The sequence below is a fragment of the Henckelia pumila genome, chromosome 4 (assembly GCF_033568475.1).
Source record: "Henckelia pumila isolate YLH828 chromosome 4, ASM3356847v2, whole genome shotgun sequence".
Classification (NCBI taxonomy): domain Eukaryota; kingdom Viridiplantae; phylum Streptophyta; class Magnoliopsida; order Lamiales; family Gesneriaceae; genus Henckelia; species Henckelia pumila.
In genome coordinates, this window is record NC_133123.1 from 158,553,112 (window position 1) to 158,572,146 (window position 19,035).

The 19,035-nt window shown below is 37.7% G+C and overlaps 2 protein-coding genes and 1 long non-coding RNA gene across 5 annotated transcripts; 2 read left to right on the forward strand and 1 right to left on the reverse strand.

The window, feature by feature from the left end:
* Nucleotides 1–4,789: 4,789 nt before the first annotated feature.
* On the reverse strand, nucleotides 4,790–5,489 carry LOC140859796 (uncharacterized). The gene is made up of 3 exons (XR_012143535.1): nucleotides 5,355–5,489; nucleotides 4,902–4,963; nucleotides 4,790–4,823 (listed from the first exon to the last, which is right to left on the reverse strand). It is a non-coding gene; the product is annotated as an uncharacterized lncRNA (long non-coding RNA).
* Nucleotides 5,490–5,917: 428 nt separating this feature from the next.
* Nucleotides 5,918–6,990, forward strand: LOC140862192 (uncharacterized). The gene is made up of 2 exons (XM_073265197.1): nucleotides 5,918–6,497; nucleotides 6,647–6,990. Exons 1-2 carry the CDS (start codon nucleotides 5,918–5,920, stop codon nucleotides 6,988–6,990), a joined length of 924 nt encoding a protein of 307 aa, XP_073121298.1.
* Nucleotides 6,991–9,350: 2,360 nt separating this feature from the next.
* LOC140894570 (uncharacterized) lies at nucleotides 9,351–18,878 on the forward strand. 3 transcript variants are annotated; one of them, XM_073303118.1, is made up of 15 exons: nucleotides 9,351–12,367; nucleotides 12,453–12,581; nucleotides 12,677–12,868; nucleotides 12,962–13,005; nucleotides 13,096–13,411; nucleotides 13,527–13,611; nucleotides 13,700–13,882; nucleotides 15,081–15,176; nucleotides 15,909–16,090; nucleotides 16,205–16,420; nucleotides 16,533–16,808; nucleotides 16,961–17,108; nucleotides 17,238–17,371; nucleotides 17,998–18,084; nucleotides 18,169–18,878. In XM_073303118.1, exons 1-15 carry the CDS (start codon nucleotides 9,629–9,631, stop codon nucleotides 18,253–18,255), a joined length of 4,914 nt encoding a protein of 1,637 aa, XP_073159219.1. In that variant the 5' UTR covers nucleotides 9,351–9,628; the 3' UTR covers nucleotides 18,256–18,878. The 3 variants fall into 3 exon arrangements, with proteins under 3 accessions (XP_073159219.1, XP_073159221.1, XP_073159220.1); XM_073303120.1 differs by having other exon boundaries at nucleotides 13,542–13,611; XM_073303119.1 differs by having other exon boundaries at nucleotides 13,108–13,411.
* The last annotated feature ends 157 nt before the right edge of the window (nucleotides 18,879–19,035 follow it).

A 19,035-nucleotide genomic window follows, 5' to 3' on the forward strand; every position in this document is an offset into this window, starting at 1 on the left:
TCTGCCACCAGGATGAATACTGAATCGACTGCTGTGAGCTTCTTTCAATATCTGCTGTTGCAAATCTGAAATATCTGAAACAACAAGTCTGTTATTCACATATAACACATCATCAGCACTGACCTGATATTCATATTGATGTCCCGATCTGACCATATCAATCGAATTCTGAATATTCGGATCCTCTTTCTGTGCTTCTTTGATTCTTATCAAAAGTTCTGGCTCAGCTTTCATAGCATAAACACGGATAGGTTGCATATCTGTTTCAAATACTAGTCTAGAAATACAACAATCTTCCACCAATTGAGATACACCTATCGTAGACAAGGATAAGGAACATACCTTTCTACTCAAGGCGTCTGCAGCTGCATTAGATTTTCCTGAATAATATTTGATCTCACAGTCGAAATCTTTCAGTAAATCAAGCCATCTACGCTGTCTCATATTCAATTCTGATTGCGAAAACAGATATTTCAAACATTTATGATCAGAAAAGATGTCAAACTTCTCACCATAAAGATAATGTCGCCATATTTTCAATGCAAAGACAATACCGGCAAGCTCCAAATCATGGATAGGATACCAAGTCTCATGTGGCTTCAATTGTCTCGATGCATAAGCGATAACATGTCCTCGCTGCATAAGTACACAACCCAGACCCTTGTGAAAAGCATCACAATAGACAACAAAATCACCCGTACCTGATGGAATCGTCAAGATAGGTGCACTTGTAAGCCTTTTCTTCAATTCCAAGAAACTCGTTTCACACGCTTCAGTCCAGACATACGGCATATTTTTCTGAGTCAATTGCGTAATAGGCTTCGCAATGCTGGAAAAATCTCTAATAAAGCGTCGATAATAACCTGCCAAGCCCATAAAACTCCGTATTTCTGGCACTGAGGTAGGTCTAGGCCAATTCATTACAGCCTCTACCTTGCTTGGATCCACTGAAATCCCATCACCTGAAATAATATGCCCAAGAAACACAACTTTCTGCAACCAAAATTCACATTTCGATAACTTTGCATATAATTGCTCATTTCTCAAAGTCTGTAAAATGATTCTGAGATGTTCAGCATGATCATCCACATTCTTGGAATATATCAAGATATCATCGATAAAAATAATGACAAAGTCATCCAAGTATTTCTGAAATACCCGATTCATTAATCCCATAAATACTGCAGGAGCATTGGTTAAACCAAAAGGCATGACGATAAATTCATAATGTCCATACCTTGTTCTGAAAGCAGTTTTAGGAATATTTTCATCTCGTACTCGCAACTGATGATATCCGGATCGCAAATCAATCTTAGAATAGATGCTCGAACCCTGTAGTTGATCAAACAAATCATGTATTCTAGGCAGTGGATATTTATTCTTGATGGTTACCTTGTTCAATTGACGATAATCAATACATAAGCGCATTGAACCATCTTTTTTTCGTACAAACAGTACTGGAGCGCCCCAAGGTGAAACGCTCGGCCTAATGTGCCCCTTGGCCAATAAATCTTCCAGCTGATCTTTCAACTCCTTTAATTCAATAGGTGCCATTCTGTAAGGAGCTTTGGATATTGGCTGCGTACCTGGCATTAAATCAATGCTGAAATCTATCTCTCGGACTGGAGGTAAACCAGGAATTTCATCAGGAAATACATCAGCAAATTCATGCACAACTGGAATATCTGTTACTGCTGAACTGGATTTCAATACATCGACTGCATAAATCAGAAATCCTTCCGCCCCTCTCTGCAATAAACGGGTCATAGATAACACAGATATCAAAGAGATCTTGGCTCGAGAACCCTTACCGTAGAATTTCCATTCAGATGCCATTCCTGGTCTAAATCTGACCACTTTCTGGAAACAATCTACAGTCGCCCTGTACTTGGTTAACATGCCTATACCGACAATACAATCGAAATATGATAATCCAAGTACTATACAATATATATCAATCACATTCCCGTCATATTGCAAAGAACAATTTCGAATCATTCGAACAGATATAATACCTTCACCCAAAGGTGATGAAATAGAAATAACAGTAGGCAATTGCTCAGACGATAAAGAATGCATCATAACAAAATTTTCAGAGATGACTGTATGTGATGCACCTGTATCTATCAAAACATAGGCAGGATAACCATAAATAAAGCAGTTACCTGCTATGACATCGTCAGGTGCTGCCTGTGCCTGTTCCTCAGTAAGTGCAAATACTCGAGCCTGTTGTCTAGGAGGTTGAGTCACAGTCTGGATTCCTCCTGCTCTGGTCTGTTGTTGAGGCTGGAATGAATGCACTGATTGCCTTTCCGCCTGAGGTGCTGGTCGAGAAGAACTTTCACCAATAGCTCGTTGAGGACATACCTTGGCATAATGACCTGGTTGGCGACAGATATTACAATTTCCTAACACACCTCTACACTGTTCAATTGCATGTCGTCCACCACATTTACCACAAAATGCTCCTGACTCACCAGTTCTCTGCTCTGTACCAAAATGTCTCTGTCCACTAGAACTGGAAGAACTACTGCCTGCCCTCTTGAATTGCTTCCCTTTTGGCCTGAATCTAGAATCCTTTCTGCCACTGCTTCCTCCCTCAACTCTGAGAGATGATTGCTGAAATTGTGGCGGATTCTGTGGAAGTGATGCTGATACAGGCTATGGTAATGGCTGTGGAATGAACGGTGCTCCTCTTTGTCGCAATAACCCGGCTTCTGCTCCCTTAGCTTTATTGAAGGCGTCAGCAAAAGTATTAGGTCGTCCACTATTCACCAAAGTAAACACATCCGGATTGAGGCCATTGATAAACTAATCTGCCATTGCTTCATCAGTAGCTGCTATATGTGGAGCAAACTTCAAAAGACTTGAAAATTTGGCCACATATTCTTCGATATTCAAGTTGCCTTGCCTTAGATTGGCAAATTCAACACCCTTATCCTTCCTGTAGGAGACTGGAAAGAAAAGTTGATAGAACTCAGTTTTAAATACAGTCCAGGTGATAGTCGTACCTCGTTATTTCAATGCCCGTTTTGTTGTAATCCACCAACTTTTGGCAACTTCATGGAGTTGATGTATTACCAGTCGGGTATGACGATCATCGGTATAATCAAGTGATTCAAACAACTGTTCTATATCTTCAAGCCAATTTTCACAATCAACTGAATTTTCTGTTCCTTTCAGTTTTGGCAGTTTGAATGACTAAAATCGCTTCAACAAAGTCTCCATTGGAGTAGCAGTAGGATCCATTGGGTCAGCAGATGTACTACCCTGTGCATTCTGAAGTTCAGCAATTGGCAGTGGTACTGGTGCTGGTTCAGCCTGAGGAACCGCTAATGGATATCTAGTGGCCGGTGCTTTACGAGGAGGCATATCTGATTGTCAAACAGATTAGTGCATAAACAATATCATATGCAGCAATTTATTCCATCCTTCTCTGATAAGCATTCTCATGCATTCTCATGAGAATTTAGGTTCTGACTGAGGATAATCTGGAATACAATTGCATATATAGCATGCAGTAGCAATAAAAGCACATAATCATGCAATCACATAATTATTGCATTATAAATCATGCTAACAAATAGTGCACATAATCAGATACAACATGTAATCTCATGTAATATCAAACAATCAGACAGACTCAATCTACCCCGCTCATCACCTTCTATCTAAATCCAAAAACTTACGCTCTGATACGACCTGTTGTGGGGACCCGGGTTTCTAATCAAATCATATAGGGCGATTAGTAACTAAAAATAGTTAATTTGCAAAACCGGACAATTGGCGACGCAAAACCTAACATTTGGCGACGCCAAAGCACGTCGCAAAAAGATCAACAAATTTTTTTTTTTTTAGAGCCAAAGTGGCTCGCTCGAGCGAGCCTCACCTCTCGCTCGAGCGAGCTGCGCTCTGTTCGGCTGCTCAAAATCTGGCTTTTGCTGTCAAATAGAAGTTTGGGATGCCTCAGCTCTTCTAATAACACCATACATGAATAAGAGAAGATAATAACATCAAAACACAACCCAACATGTATATCTAATCTTACATAATCAAAGACATGTTCTTTACAAACATAATATGAAGGCTAACAAGTACTTGACAACATCATACAAATTTCTTGTATCATTCTACCATGTTTCAACAACTCAAAGTACAAGTTGTTCTGCTAAAATACAAGTTGTTCTGCTAAAACTCGAGTCCTCACATGCTAAGACTCTCTCTCGAGCTATCCCTGTCGCTTCTGACCAGCTCCTGCCCCACCTATTGTCATGCACACATACAAAATAAAGCAATAGCCGGATACCTCCGGTGAGAATAAAATCCCGGTATAAACAACATAATGCGCGAGATAATAAACGTGAATGCAATGCATATGACAAAAGAGGCTATCAAGCTGATATCAATAGGATATAAGTTCTTGGGATCCCGAGAAAATAAAATCGTCAACAAACACCAACTCACCCAATCGAGGTGAAGTGAGTCTTCTGGCTCTGGAAGTAAGTCTACATTCCGTGCCACTCAACTACAATCCGCCAAACTTCATATGCACTCTAGGCTTTTCAACCCTCTATGCTTATCAGGCTGGAGTTCAAGATGAATGCAACATGGTCTGTATGCATTAATTTCTATAAAACACCTTGAACATGTACTTAAATAAGCAAGCAAAACAATCAAATCATTTAATCACATAAAACACATAATCAACTAAGTATGTGATTAACAAGGGAATACTCGAAACAATAGCAATTTCGAGCGTTCTATCCCATCTGGATTAGCTGTCATTTATACCTTTCGCTGTCGAGTCTGAAAATACTTCAAATCTGAAAATAAAATCAACAACAACATATAAAAATCTGCTCAGCTTCTCAACTTCATTTCAAGTACAAATGCTAGCAAACCTTGCTTCACTCCTTCTTGGTTCGAATCGAAGATCTCGAGTTCGGCAAACGTCAATACAAAGCTGAAATGACATATAAAGTAGCTACCAAGATCAGAATACAACTCAAACCATTCTTCTTTCAAACCATAATAGCAAAATCTTGCCATTTTGTAAATCGACGGCGTAACGGCTAAAAACCGGCAACCGAATCAATATCACAATCAATCCAACAAGCAATATAACTCATAATCTCTAACATATCATCTCAATAACATCAAAATCAGTAACATTCAGACATGGTAGTGTTCGACTTGTTCTTTCCAAATTCATATAAAATCCGAACGACAGTCTTTTTCCGAACCGTCTGCGAATTCATAACCTGTACTAGCTCCATCACATATATATTCAAAAAGAATATCAACCCATCTTCAACATAAAAATAAAGTATGAGAAAGCTCAATAAAAGTTGTACCAAAACGAAGGTCTCGGAGCAGTGATCGCAGATATATATTTATCTGGAATTTCTGATGGCCGGATCGCAAGGTATCGGAGCTTTTACGGGATGAAAATGGCGTGAACACAAGGCTGAACGTAATCTCCCTTTCTTTCTGCTGATATAAACGTGTAAATGGAGAAAATCAAGTGGGTTTAAAGATATATATTAGCCAAATTGCAGTTTAGTCCCTGAACTTTTGGCTATTTGCAATTCAGTCCCCGAAAAAGCGAGTTAATTCAATTTCAATCCTTATTCATTTAAGAATATTAGAATTTAATTCTAAACTCTAAATATTCCCAAATTAAATATTTTCGGATTAAAATTAAATAATCCCGGGCCTTACACAATCCTTCTTATATTTGGAGATCTATAATCTGGAGTCGTCCTCTTCTTCAAAAGGGACTTTGTTGGCATGTAGGTGATGGATCAAAGATAGCCACACTCGGAGATCGTTGGATTTTTGGTAACGTCGCTTGTTTAGCTCGTCCTCATCTCTCGTGTGATTATATTAATGTGAGTTCTCTGATTTCGAATGGGAAATGGAACGAGACTTTGGTCCGACAATTGTTTGTACATCACCAAGTGGAAGATATTTATCTATTCCTTTATCTCAAAGTAGAACTCAGGATCTTCGCTTCTGGATTTTTGATGCTAAAGGAAATTACTCGGTGAAAGATGGTTACAAAGCAGAAATAGGTTTCTTTGATTCACCTCAATCGAGCTCTGCTTTGATATCTACTAAATGGTGGCAATTTATATGGGTTCTCTCCATTCCTCCGAAAGTGCGTATTTTTTGGTGGAGGGTCCTAAATAACATGATCCCTACGGAAGCTAATCTGAGAGCTCACCATGTTCCAGTTATCGGCTTCTGCCCTCTTTGTCATTTTCATAATGATTCAACGACTCATGCTTTATTCTTTTGTCTGATGGTTAAATCTAGTTGGAAGATAACGGAATTTTGGCACCTGCTTAAACAAGAGAGAAATCTGGATACTTGGGATTTAATTCATTTGATGAGAGCTAATCTGAAGACTCTTCAATTTGAAATGTTTGCTGTGTGCTCTTGGGCTATCTGGACAGAAAGAAATCGCCTTCTTCATGATAAAGATTCACGAACAGGTTTGGGTGATATTCATTGGTGTTTTGCTTTTTTACATGAATTCCAGAATGCTAAAAGAGCTTCCATTACTGGCATTGATTTCATGATTTGGGGACAAGTGTATCCGCAAGTTTTTGGTCTGTTCCACCGCCCAATCTTCTCCGGTTAGATGCAGCTGCTGCTTATATTGACAATACCAACGAGTTTGCTATTGGTGGGGTGATCAGAAACCATGAGGGGCAACCTATTTTAGTATTTGGAAGACGAATTCGAAAACTGACATCTATCTTGTATGCGAAACTGGAGGCTATTTATGTTGGTTTAATCATTTCAGGTGACAATAATTTGCAAATTCATTTAATTTCATCGGACTCCCTTTTAGCAGTACAATCAGTTACTTGTTCAGAAGGGAATTGGAGTTATGCCGACACTATTGTAGAAAGATTAAATATTTACTTGGTCCAGCTGGTTCTTGTTATCTTATTCCTGTTAGAAGATCTGCTAATTCAGTAGCTCATTCTCTTGCTTTGTTTGCTATTTTCTCCCCCTTCCAATTTGTTTGGATGCGGGGTAGTTTTTCTTTTTGGTTGATAAATCTTGTTATTACAGACATCAATTCGTCTTGAATATAATGCAAGTTTTATTGTCAAAAAAAAAAAACTCTTCTCTATATATTTTAATCTATAAAAAATAGTATAGGTCGAGAAATCTGCACACATTGTCGAACCATATACGTGTATGTTTTGTATCAATTTAAAAAAAAGGGGCTTTTAGCAATTATCTTAGTTTTTAGTTTTTATTTTTTATTTTTTATTTTTTGGGGGTTTTGTCATTAAAATGTATTTATTAGCACCATTTTTACACTAAGATCCTTAGAAGCTTCGAGTAATAATTGAATTAATTCTCAGTTTTTCACAGTACGTTGAATGTCAATGTTATTTCATTTCCAAACACTACTTATAATTAATACCAATAAGTTGGATATATATTAGAACCTCAAATCTCTAATCATATGCTCGGGGCATTTTTAATTTATGATTGCAAATATAGTAACGGTACCCCAAATCTAAATGTGTGTCATGTATTTAGGGGTGTTTTCATGATTGTGAATATTGTAATGATGGTAAGTATCGTGATTAACACAGTTTTTTTTGTCGTGCTTAGTTTATCCTATCATCAAGAAAAGTTTCATTTAAATTTATCGACTACTCTTATATATTTTTTTAATATGAAGTTAAGCATAAATTGCGTTAAAAATATATATATATATATATAACGAATAAAACTAAAGTAGTACGACGAGAGAAATTGATATTAATAAAAAAAAGAGTATTATATTTTAGCTATCAAAACTAGTCATTATGAAAATATTTGTCTCAATAATATACTATATCATACATCGCTTTATCAACTACAATAAATGATTATGAGATAACTGTAAATCCTATTAATATTAAATATAATACCAACTAAATACATGAGTACATGGTTTATCACACACATGCATATATGGAAAATATTTACTAGTAATTTGCTCTCACATAGATTAAGCCGGACCCCGTTTGATGTCCTTACCTTTTTGTCCACGACTTGCCAACCAAGTGGCGCATGAACTCGCTCGTTAAAACTTTATTTTAGGACAAAATTCGGTGTTTTTGAATGCAATTTCATTCTTTCTTTGACATGTAAAATTAGAATTGTTGAATGCCTGAATGTACTATGTCTTCGTGATTAAAAAAAAAAAACACATGTTGATGGTACCATTATACATATCGTTTTATCAATAATTTTTTAATATCATTACTTTTTTTAAAATATATACATATATATATTTTCTACCCCATTTTGTCTTTCAAGTGTTATTTCTTTCATCAGTCCCACCTCACAAACATAAAAATGAATTAAAGGACAAGTGCATAAAAAAATAAAGTAGAATCATTGCGTGCATGAAACTCGGCTTCCTATTCTAAGACCATAAAATCATATTAGCTTTAGGCGACGCCAATAAATACTAAAAGATATATATTGAAGGTCTTCTGATTTCAACTGCACCAATTATTGGGCTATACACTCTATAAACACTGAACTAAATTGACAAATGTAAAAATTCCAAATGTGAGTTTGTAAATGATTTAAATAGCTATGTACATATAATTTGTATGTATTTAGAAGTACATCGAATATATCATATATCGATTTTTACAGTAATTATATCGCGAAATTTGTATTCAACCTACCATAAGATTTTAATAAATAAAATTTTTTATATCGAATTTTTTTAATGTAATAATTAATGTAAAAATATTGATGCACATGTAATATCACTCATATTAAAATGAAAATATAAATGTGAAAATTAGAGACCGGAAAGGAAAAAACTGGCATTTGATTGAAGAAATGATAGAGCCGATTAAATTTTCAGCGGTAGATATCCACGATTTTGTTTTTATTGTTTTGTGTTCACACTCACGTTAGTTTCAAATCGAACCTTCATTGGCTGAATTTTTATTCTCGTTTCCACGTATCCATTCTCGTATTGCTCGAATTCGACCTATCATTTAAAGAGAAGAAAATTAATTATATTTCGAACAGATAATCCTACTTATATATTGGGTAAATACAAATCGATATTTTTACAATTGAGATTAACAAATTATCATGTCAAATGTAAGGATTATATATCTCTCATTTTTAAGGTGATCTATAATTATTATTTTTGCTTTCACAAAAAAATAAATAAATTATTTTTGGATATTATTAATTATTAAAACTTTTAAAAACTATATTTATATTTATAAAAATGTTTTTTTTTGTTTGAAGAAGTATTTAGAAAAATGATTAAATCCCTCATTTTCTCAACATTGCTACAAAAATCCACCCAAACCTTAACTACACTGCAGAACCCGCCCCTCTCCTCCGGTTAGGTGTGTTGGTCTACATTTACACTCGTCTATACATACAACCCCTGCGTGTATGTATATCCTCTACATACATACGTCTCTCCGCCGATCATCCTTCTCCGATGTTGCCGAGTAAGTCTCCTTCTCTCTGAACTCCGCATTTGTGCTTACAATCGATCAGCCCATGCGTGTATGTGCGCGGATAATTGCGAATTTATGCATGCTACCGAGTAGATTTGGGAGAATCTGATATGGGGCATAAGAAGCGTAGCGTCGCTCCTCGCTCCAAGGCCTCACAGGCACCGTCAGTGGCGGCGGCGGATGTCGCAGATATCGCCGCCGCCGCCTCAGACAATCCGGCCGCCGTTGATTTTGGTGCTCCTTTACCCGACCATTCCCCGAACCCTGGCACTAGGACACCGGGGAAATCCGATACCTCGGATTTGGAAAGTGATGTTACCAGTGCGAACCCTTCTTCTGCATCCTATGCTTCGATAAAGGCCGAATGCGAGCGGTCCCTCACGGCTTTGAGGAGGGGGAACCATACCAAAGCCCTAAGGTTGATGAAGGATTTGTGCTTGAAACATGAGAATTCTCCATATTCTGCATTGATTCACCGTGTTCAGGGGACTGTGTGTGTGAAAGTGGCCGCGATTATTGATGACCCAAATGCTAAACAGCGGCATTTGAAAAATGCAATCGAGAGTGCTAGGAGGTCCGCAAGTTTGTCCCCTAATTCTATTGAGTTCGCACACTTCTATGCGAATATGTTGTACGAGGCTGCAAATGATGGGAAGGAGTACGAAGAGGTGGTGGTGGAGTGTGAGAGGGCCTTGGGGATAGAGAACCCTGTGGACCCTGCGAAAGAGAGTTTACAGGAGGAGAATCAGCAGAAAATTCCTACTGCTGAGGCTCGAATTGCTCACGTTCACACTGAACTCCGATCTTTGATTCAGAAGTCAAACATTGCATCTATCTCGACTTGGATGAAGAATCTTGGCAATGGAGAGGAAAAGTTTCGGTTGATTCCGATCAGGAGGGCTACTGAGGATCCAATGGAGCTGAGATTGGTTCAGGCTAGGAGGCCAAATGAAATCAAGAAGGCCACCAAGACTCCTGAAGAACGAAGGAAAGAGATAGAGGTTAGGGTGGCTGCAGCTCGCCTTCTGCAGCAGAAGTCCGAGTCCACTAATTTGGGGAATGACGGGGACATCGGTAAAAACAGTAGCAAGGGGTTGGATTCTGCTCCAGGGTCAGGCCAGAGATTAGGAGAAAGAAGGAGAAGCGGCAATATGAGGAAGAATGCTTCTTCGGCAGAGAGAAGAGATTGGGTCCAATCGTATTGGAATTCGATGAGTTCGGATAAGAAGAAAGACATGCTCAGAATTAAAATTTCGGATTTAAAGGCACATTTCAATTCATTAAAAGATGGTTCACCAAGTGAGCTGCTTAATAAAGCCCTAACCTTTGGGGAATTAAATAAAGCGTGGAAGTTTTGGATTTGTTGTCGCTGTGATGAGAAATTTGCTGATGCTGGTTCTTTCTTGCAGCATGTCGTGCAGGAGCATATGGGTAGTTTATTGCCCAAAATGCAGTCAACTCTACCCCAAAGTGTGGAAAATGGTTGGGCTGAAATGCTTCTTAACTGTTCTTGGAGACCTTTGGAGTTGAATGCAGCAGTTAGGATGCTTGAAAAACATTTGAAAGCTGAGACAACTGATTCTCCTGATGAGCCATTCCCCAGAAATGGCAATGACGATGCGAAAGAATGCTTTGTTGATACTTATTGCAATGAATTTGAATGGGATTCATCACCTGGAAAGAAGAAATCAGGTGATAATTGCAATTTCAGTGCTCAGGATAGCAGAGAGTTTGAAGATGTTGAGTGGATGGACTGTGATGGAGATCAAAATTGTAAGGAAAGTTTACTTCATGAAAATTGGCCTTTGTCTGATGATCCTGAGCGTGCAAAGCTGCTAGAAAGAATCCATACTGTTTTTAAGGCACTTATCAAGAACAAATGTCTTGCATCTAGTCACCTTAGCAAGGTCATGCACTTTGCAGTGGAGGAGCTTCAGAGTCTTGCGTGCGGGTCACAGCTTCTTAATTCTAATGTGGACCAAACGCCTGATTGCATATGTTTTTTGGGTGCTCCAGAACTTAAAAAAATTCTGACATTTTTGCAGGAAATATTTCATTCTTGTGGACTAGGTAGATATTCCGATAAAAGTAATGCCATAGATGATTCAAACACCAAGCTGCGTGGAAATGACGTTATGGAAAAGATATGTTTTAGCCAAGATGCATCATTTTTGGTGCTTGATGAGCATTTTCTTCCATGCAAGCCCAAACACTTATCTTGTGATGATGCTGTTAATGATGATTGCAGTTCGATGGCTTCCTCTCATGTCAGCTATGATGATGGTGTTGTACTCGATTCAGAAGCATTGTTATCCTGGATATTTACAGGCCCTTCAAGTGGTGAACAATTGACATCCTGGTCTCATGCAAGAGAAGAAAAGGCTCAGCAAGGCATGGAAATTCTCCAGTTGCTTGAGAAGGAATCTTATCACCTGCAAGGCTTGTGTGAAAGGAAACGCGAACATATAAGTTATGAGGAGGCATTACAGGCTGTGGAAGATCTCTGTTTGGAAGAGGGAAAGAAAAGAGAGCATGTGATTGATTTTGTCCGTAGAAGTTATGACTCCGTCCTTAAGAAAAGGCGAGAAGAGCTCATCGAAAATGACAACGAGATCACCATAATCAGCAATAGATTTGAGTTGGATGCCATAACAAATGTTCTAAAGGAGGCAGAATCTCTGAATGTTAACCAATTTGGTTTTGAGGAGACTTATAGCGGCGTAACATCTCATCTGTGCGACCTAGAATCTGGTGAAGAAGATGATTGGAGAACAAAAGACTATCTGCATCAGGTGGACTCTTGCATAGAAGTTGCAATACAGCGACAGAAAGAGCAAGTTTCTATTGAGGTTTGGTGCCTTAGTTGCGTTCTTATTATTTGTTGTCAGTCATTTATCTGCATTGCCACTTTATCTCACATTTTTTAGTATTCAGATCAGCAAATTAGATGCAAGAATTATGCGAATAGTTACGGGAATGCAGCAGTTGGAGGTTAAGCTTGAGTCTGCTTCCACACAAGATTTTCAATCAGTCTTAATCCCTCTAGTAAAGTCATTTATGCGGGTATGTATCTTGTGACATAGCTTTTGTAAAATCCATGTGAACTCTAGTAGTGCCTTTGTATACAAATTAGATTCTTATCATTCATCTTTTTGCAGTCTCGCTTGGAAGATCTGGCCGAGAAAGATGCCACAGAAAAATCTGATGCTGCCAGAGAGGCATTTCTAGCCGAACTTGCACTGGATTCAAAGAAGGGCATTGGTGTTGGAGTTGATATTTTAAAAAATGTGAATGACAGGACGAAGGATAAGAAAAAGAGCAAGGAGAGCCGGAAGAACAAGGATACAAAGGTTTGAACCGAATGACTGAACTTCCTGTTTATTGAACTCTAGGATGCTGAGCAGCTGTTTAATTGTTATTGATTCTGGTTAATACTTATGCAGGCTACTAATTCTGATGAGCCACATGATCGGATTGCTGAAGAGATGTATGTTTCTCCTCTGGCAAAACATATTAAGGGGAATATTTTCTTTTGTTTCTTGAGGTTTTTTTCGCCTTTATTGATATCTTACTTCAGATTGCTTCCCAGTGCTTACCAAGAGCAGGGTCCAGGGTTCGAAATTGATGTTCATGAGCTTGATGATGCCTTGCGACTACAAGAAGAGGAGTACAGGCGCAGAATTGAACTTGAAGCTGAGGAAAGAAAGCTTGAAGAAACTTTGGAATATCAAAGGCGAATAGAAAATGAGGCAAAACAGAAACATCTAGCAGAGCAAAATAAAAGATTTTCTAAAATATCTAGAATGGCTGAGACAGTTCCAATTTCCTATGCTTATTCAAAGAACAATACTGATGACAAAGATGGCATTGATCAGTGGACAACTATTAGGAAGGTAAGGGTTCATTTCTCTTGGTTCCCAGTTTGAACTCCAAAATTGGTTGGATTTTTTTCGAGTAAAAAAAAATGGCGTTGATTATAAATTTTTTTGTTAATCTGACTTTCTGTAGGAGTCTTTGATGCAGGAAGATGGATCTACTAACATTTCCGAGGGTCTATCAGAGGACAATGCTAATGGGGATATGCTGAAAACTGGTAGCTGTTTTGATGATATTATCCTTTTTCTTTTACGATGCTTTGACCAAATTCTTTTAAACATGCTATTGGATGATCTTTCTCGCAGTCTTAGAAAATGGTGATAATCCACAAGATGGGTTATTTTCTGATCGCCGGCCAGGAAGGAGAGGTAGACGGCATAGGGGTCTTACTAAGTTGAGCGATGGAAAGCAACCACCACTGACAACGGAAAAAGAAGACAATGATGTTGGTCAATCAGTACCCGGACAAAATCTTGTCGCTGATGGAGGTAAACAGTTTTAACGAAAATTGTCTATTGATCTGATTACCTTATCGTCAGTGGAAATTCTATATTTTTGTTCTTACTGCAATTCATTCTTCTCCTTTATTTTGCTTTCGTTCTTACAATCTGTTAGCAATTGAGGATTTCCTGGTCTAAAAAACTATTGTGTAATTATGTTATTGAGTCCCCGTTTTTAATCTGCAGTAGGCAAAGATGAACAGCAGCTGATATCTATCTTTTTGGTGCTTTTGTGCTTGTTTAATTTAATTGAATCTTTTCTTGCCTATCATGTTAAGTGTATTGGCCTATTTTCTTCCACTGGATTATCTTTACCTTTCCTTATGACCTCTTCTTCAAGGAATCAAATATTGGATGGCGGTGAAATAAATGTTAAAAGATGAGCATTCCTTGTTATAGTTGCAGTCTCTTGGTAGCCTGCCATAGATAAGTGAGTTGTCACAAATTGGTAGTGTCATCGCCTTCTTTTCTTTTTGCTGGATTTGTTACCTTGATGGAAGAGGAATCAGCATAAGACAGTTCTTATTGGTCTCAGTTTTATGCAGTCTGTCTACTGCAACCTGGTCATTAGGAACAATTTTCAATTATTGAAGAATTGCAGACTCAATCGCAACAATTTAAGTTATTCATATCATTGCAATTAAATGTCTGTGAATGCTGGATTCTGTTTAGCATTCGCTAACAAAATGATGATGTATATGTATTTTGCTCTAAAATGCGTTTAAGAAAATATTTCAATCAGTGTTTTATCGCTCTTTCTGTCTCTCACTGGGAGTCTACATTTTAGATGCATTGGGGAGCTACAGTTCTTACTTGCTCACAACTTAGATAGAAGTCGATGCAAAACCATTACTGATCATTCAAGTTGAGGATGCTTCACACCCTCTTCCTGCATTGATTAGCTCTGCTAGTACTAATTTTATATGTGAACTGATCTTATCAGTACATTTTAGCTTTTAATAATTAATAATTTATGCCTTTTATGGCTTAATAAACTGGATCAATTATTAATATGGTTGAAATTTAGATTGCCCTTGTTTTGTAGAAAGCTGGCTAGTGCTAATCCATCTGTTATTATCTGTGATATTTTTTAGTACATTTTTTATTTAAATTTATGCCTGTTATGGCTTAATAAACTGGGTATATTATTAGTATGGTTGAAATTTAGATAGCCCTCGTTTTGTAGAAAGGGGGGCAAAAACATTGAGACAGCTTCAGGCAGAGGATGACGACGAAGAAAGATTTCAAGCCGACCTTAAAAAAGCTGTACGCCAGAGCCTTGGTAGGTGTCCTTTTTTGTTTGTTTTTCTTTTTTATTTGATACTCTATTCAGGAGTTTCCAATAATCTTCTTTTGCTCATATTTAGCATACTTCTGATTTTTATTGGGTTCTTTTAGAAATATTGAGGATGCTCTTCTTTCCATGTTGTAATCATATTTCTTTTTGCCAAGTTGAATTATGACGAATGAAACCTATTTCTATGCCCTCATATTCCCTTGGCTTTTTTCTTGCTCCAGTTTACTGTCTGTAGTTTTTAACATCATATGTTTATAATTATACTTTGAGTTCTTATCTTTATGCATTATTTTGCGCGTGTTCCTAATATACTCATACACGGGTATGTGAACTTAGTTTGGAATTAAATCCTCATTTAGAACCAAATGAACTTTGTATTGTCCATTGTGATTGATTACACTATTTGTCCAAACGGGCTAGCGGGGCAGGCCGATTCGCAACCCATCGTAAGCTACCATTAGGCGGGGCGGCCCGGACCATCTTTTAGGCGGGTTGGGAAAACACCAACCTAACTCACCTGTTTTAGGTGGCGGGCCGGGCCAACCCAGGGGGCCTAGTGTAATTTGGAGGGTTTTGCTACTATTACCATACTAGCACAATATTTCTTACTTTACTGAAACCACTAATTTGTCTTCTTGATTAGTGCAAGTTAGGCAGATGAGTGTAAATGTTTTTGCCACTTGTTAATACACGTACATGTCCTATATCATCTGCCAGACACATTCCATGCGCATAAAAAGCCACCGTCTATGTCAAGTTCATCAACGCCACAAAAGGAGCTGCCAGAAATCAGTGACAGTGAAGTTAGGGCGGATGGTGCTAGTGGAACAGATTCATATGGAACAGGGTTAACAAATGATGTTGGTGAATATAATTGCTTTCTCAATGTCATAATACAGGTTGGTATTTGAACTATGCTATTTAATTCTTTTCACTTATTATGTCCAGTTTCCATTTGTTTGTAGTTTTCAAGGTCTGATGTATTGATTCTGTTCCTTTTTTTCATCAATGAGTCCTTGTGGCATCTAAGACGATTCCGAGATGAGTTTTTGCGGAGATCATCGTCAGAACATGTTCACATTGGTGACCCTTGTGTTATTTGTGCCTTATATGGAATCTTCATTGCTTTGAGCATGGGATCTACCGATAACAGAAGGGAAGCTGTTGCCCCTACCACTTTAAGAGTTGCCTTGAGCAAGTTGTATCCGGAGAGCAATTTCTACCAGGAGGTGAAGCCACCTATTGCTACTATGAGTTTTTTCATTATGATTTTAGGGCTTTATATCTTCCACACATTTTCGTGAACACGAGCTCAGAAAGTAGTTCAAATATTTTAAGCAGGGTCAGATGAATGATGCTTCTGAAGTGCTGGGCGTGATATTCAACTGTCTTCATCGATCATTCACTCCTGCATCTTGTGCATCTGATACGGAATCAGAAGATAGCAACTGCACGGGTTCTTGGGACTGTAGCAACGACTCTTGCATTGCTCATTCAATATTTGGAATGGACATATTTGAGAGAATGAACTGTTACAGCTGTGGCTTGGAGTCCCGACATCTGAAATACACATCTTTCTTTCATAATATAAATGCGAGTGCACTCAGAACAATGAAGGCATGTCATTTTTAGCCTAAGTATTATAATATTGCTTATGCTTTTGGTGCTTGTGGTAGGGTGAAATTTGCCTTTTGACTAATATGTGTGATTTGAAAAGCACTGACTCATGCAATTCCGTGGATTAGATTGTTTAATATTTTACCCTGCAGGTTATGTGCCCAGAGAGCTCCTTTGATGAGCTTTTGAACCTGGTTGAGATGAATCACCAGTTAGCTTGTGATCCAGATGCTGGTGGGTGTGGAGTGCTTAATTATATTCACCATATTCTCTCCACTCCACCACATGTTTTCACCATAGGTAACTGGCAATTTCATGCAGTAACCCTGCTGTTATTTAGTTTGTTTGCATTTTTGTATCAAAATCTGTACATGCCAAAGAGAGCATTTCTGCTTGTAATTTTGAATGCAATTCTTATTCTGTCTTTAGTCCTAGGTTGGCAGAATACTTGTGAGAGTGTTGAAGATATAACAGCAACATTAAGTGTCTTATCTACTGAGACTGACATCAGTGGCCTGTACCGAGGTCTTGATCCACACAATAGTCATTCCTTGGTATCAATGGTATGCTGCTCTGAATAATTTGGAATTGCGAATTATTTCTGGCATGGTCATCTATTATATTTTGTGAGAAATTAATAATTATTTTATTTGTTGCACTCTAATATAAACATAATATTCCAACAATCGTTCTGGATAAGTCTGAAGTTGGTATTTGCAGTGATGCTATTATTCTTTTGCAGCCTACAGTATTCTCTTCTGTAGAGATCATCAAACAATTTTTTTCTGTGTTATTGTATCTGTATGTAGCTTAATTATTGGCCCATAAAAATATTATCTATATGCATTTTTTTAAAAATTTTGCTGTTGAACCGAAATCGTGCTCTATTTAATCCAAATTCAATGGTTGTAGTCAATCCAAGTCATGTTTTTCCACTGGTCGAACATCTTTGTCCTTCTCAGCATTTCCACTCGTGTTATTCGGTTGATTTTTAATTGATTTGAATGCATGATTTCAGTTTTTCAACATATATATTTTTTTCCACAAAAACAAAGCATCTTGATATTTTATCGAATAAGTTTGAGTTTGTCTTCCGCTAATTTACCTACTTTGTGTGTGTGTGTGTGTGTGTGTGTTTTTTTTTTGGGTCGGGTTCTTTTTAGATGTTTGCTAACACTGGGTTTTTTAGGTTTGTTATTATGGGCAACACTACCACTGTTTTGCCTACAGCCGTGATCATGAGCAGTGGGTCATGTATGATGACAAAACTGTGAAGGTAAAATTTCCTAACCTGTTGAATCTCCTGATATTCAAAAACACATATTTTTGAACGTGTTCTTCATTTATGATTTGAAACTAGGTCATCGGTGGCTGGAATGATGTTCTTACAATGTGTGAAAGAGGACACCTCCAACCCCAAGTTCTCTTGTTTGAAGCTGTAAATTAATATAGATTCAATATGCTCCTCGACATTCTGAAGATATGAGGTTAGCTACCGTTCGATGTTGGATCTAATGATGCATTCAAACACATCCTGAACAGGGTTTTGAGCTAACTGATACAAAGGCCAGAACTGTATATTATAGATTAGTGGGGACTTCCAATATACAGTGAAGTGAAGAAATTCAAATATTAATCAGTGAAAGTAGGAAAATCGGTGTGCATTATGATGCACACAATCCCAATTTGCTGATTAAGGAAACTGTCTCATGAACCATCATCTGGTTCTTGTCGAAGAGTGAGCATGGATCAAGAACAAAGTACCTACTTGGAATGGTAAAATAAACTCTAGCTGGTAGGCGACCCTCAACGGTGACAATTGCCATCTTTCTACAAAAATCATGATTCTGAACGACAATCTTGTACTTAGGTCCGCATATCCAACTATTTGCCGATAGAAAGTTGTGAATAGACTAGACTTTGGCCCCTTGGATTATGTTTCCTGCTCACCTGAGTACAATAATTCCCTTCTCATATTTTGGGAATTTTTTTTTTTTTTTTTTTTGCACAGGCCATTGTCGAGAATTTTTGTTTTCCATGATAAAAACACTGTTATTGGCATATTTGTTACGCTTCCTTTCCTTCTGTGGCTTCGTTTCCATATTTGCTTTTGCTTAATATGTGTCATGTGTGGTGTTTGTTTGCTTGTTTGTTTTTTTCAATTTTTTTTTTGTGGCTGGCAATTTTGATGCCTGTTGTCTGAGATTGGTAAAGTGATATGTGTGTT

Coding starts and splice junctions, on each gene's coding strand:
- LOC140862192 (XM_073265197.1), top strand. CDS start 5,918: ATGGAACGAGACTTTGGTCCGACAATTGTTTGTACATCACCAAGTGGA. Junction 6,498..6,646: donor TGATAAAGATTCACGAACAG/GTTTGGGTGATA, acceptor TTCTCCGGTTAG/ATGCAGCTGCTGCTTATATT.
- LOC140894570 (XM_073303118.1), top strand. CDS start 9,629: ATGGGGCATAAGAAGCGTAGCGTCGCTCCTCGCTCCAAGGCCTCACAG. Junction 13,612..13,699: donor TGGGGATATGCTGAAAACTG/GTAGCTGTTTTG, acceptor TCTTTCTCGCAG/TCTTAGAAAATGGTGATAAT. Junction 18,085..18,168: donor ATGATGACAAAACTGTGAAG/GTAAAATTTCCT, acceptor ATTTGAAACTAG/GTCATCGGTGGCTGGAATGA.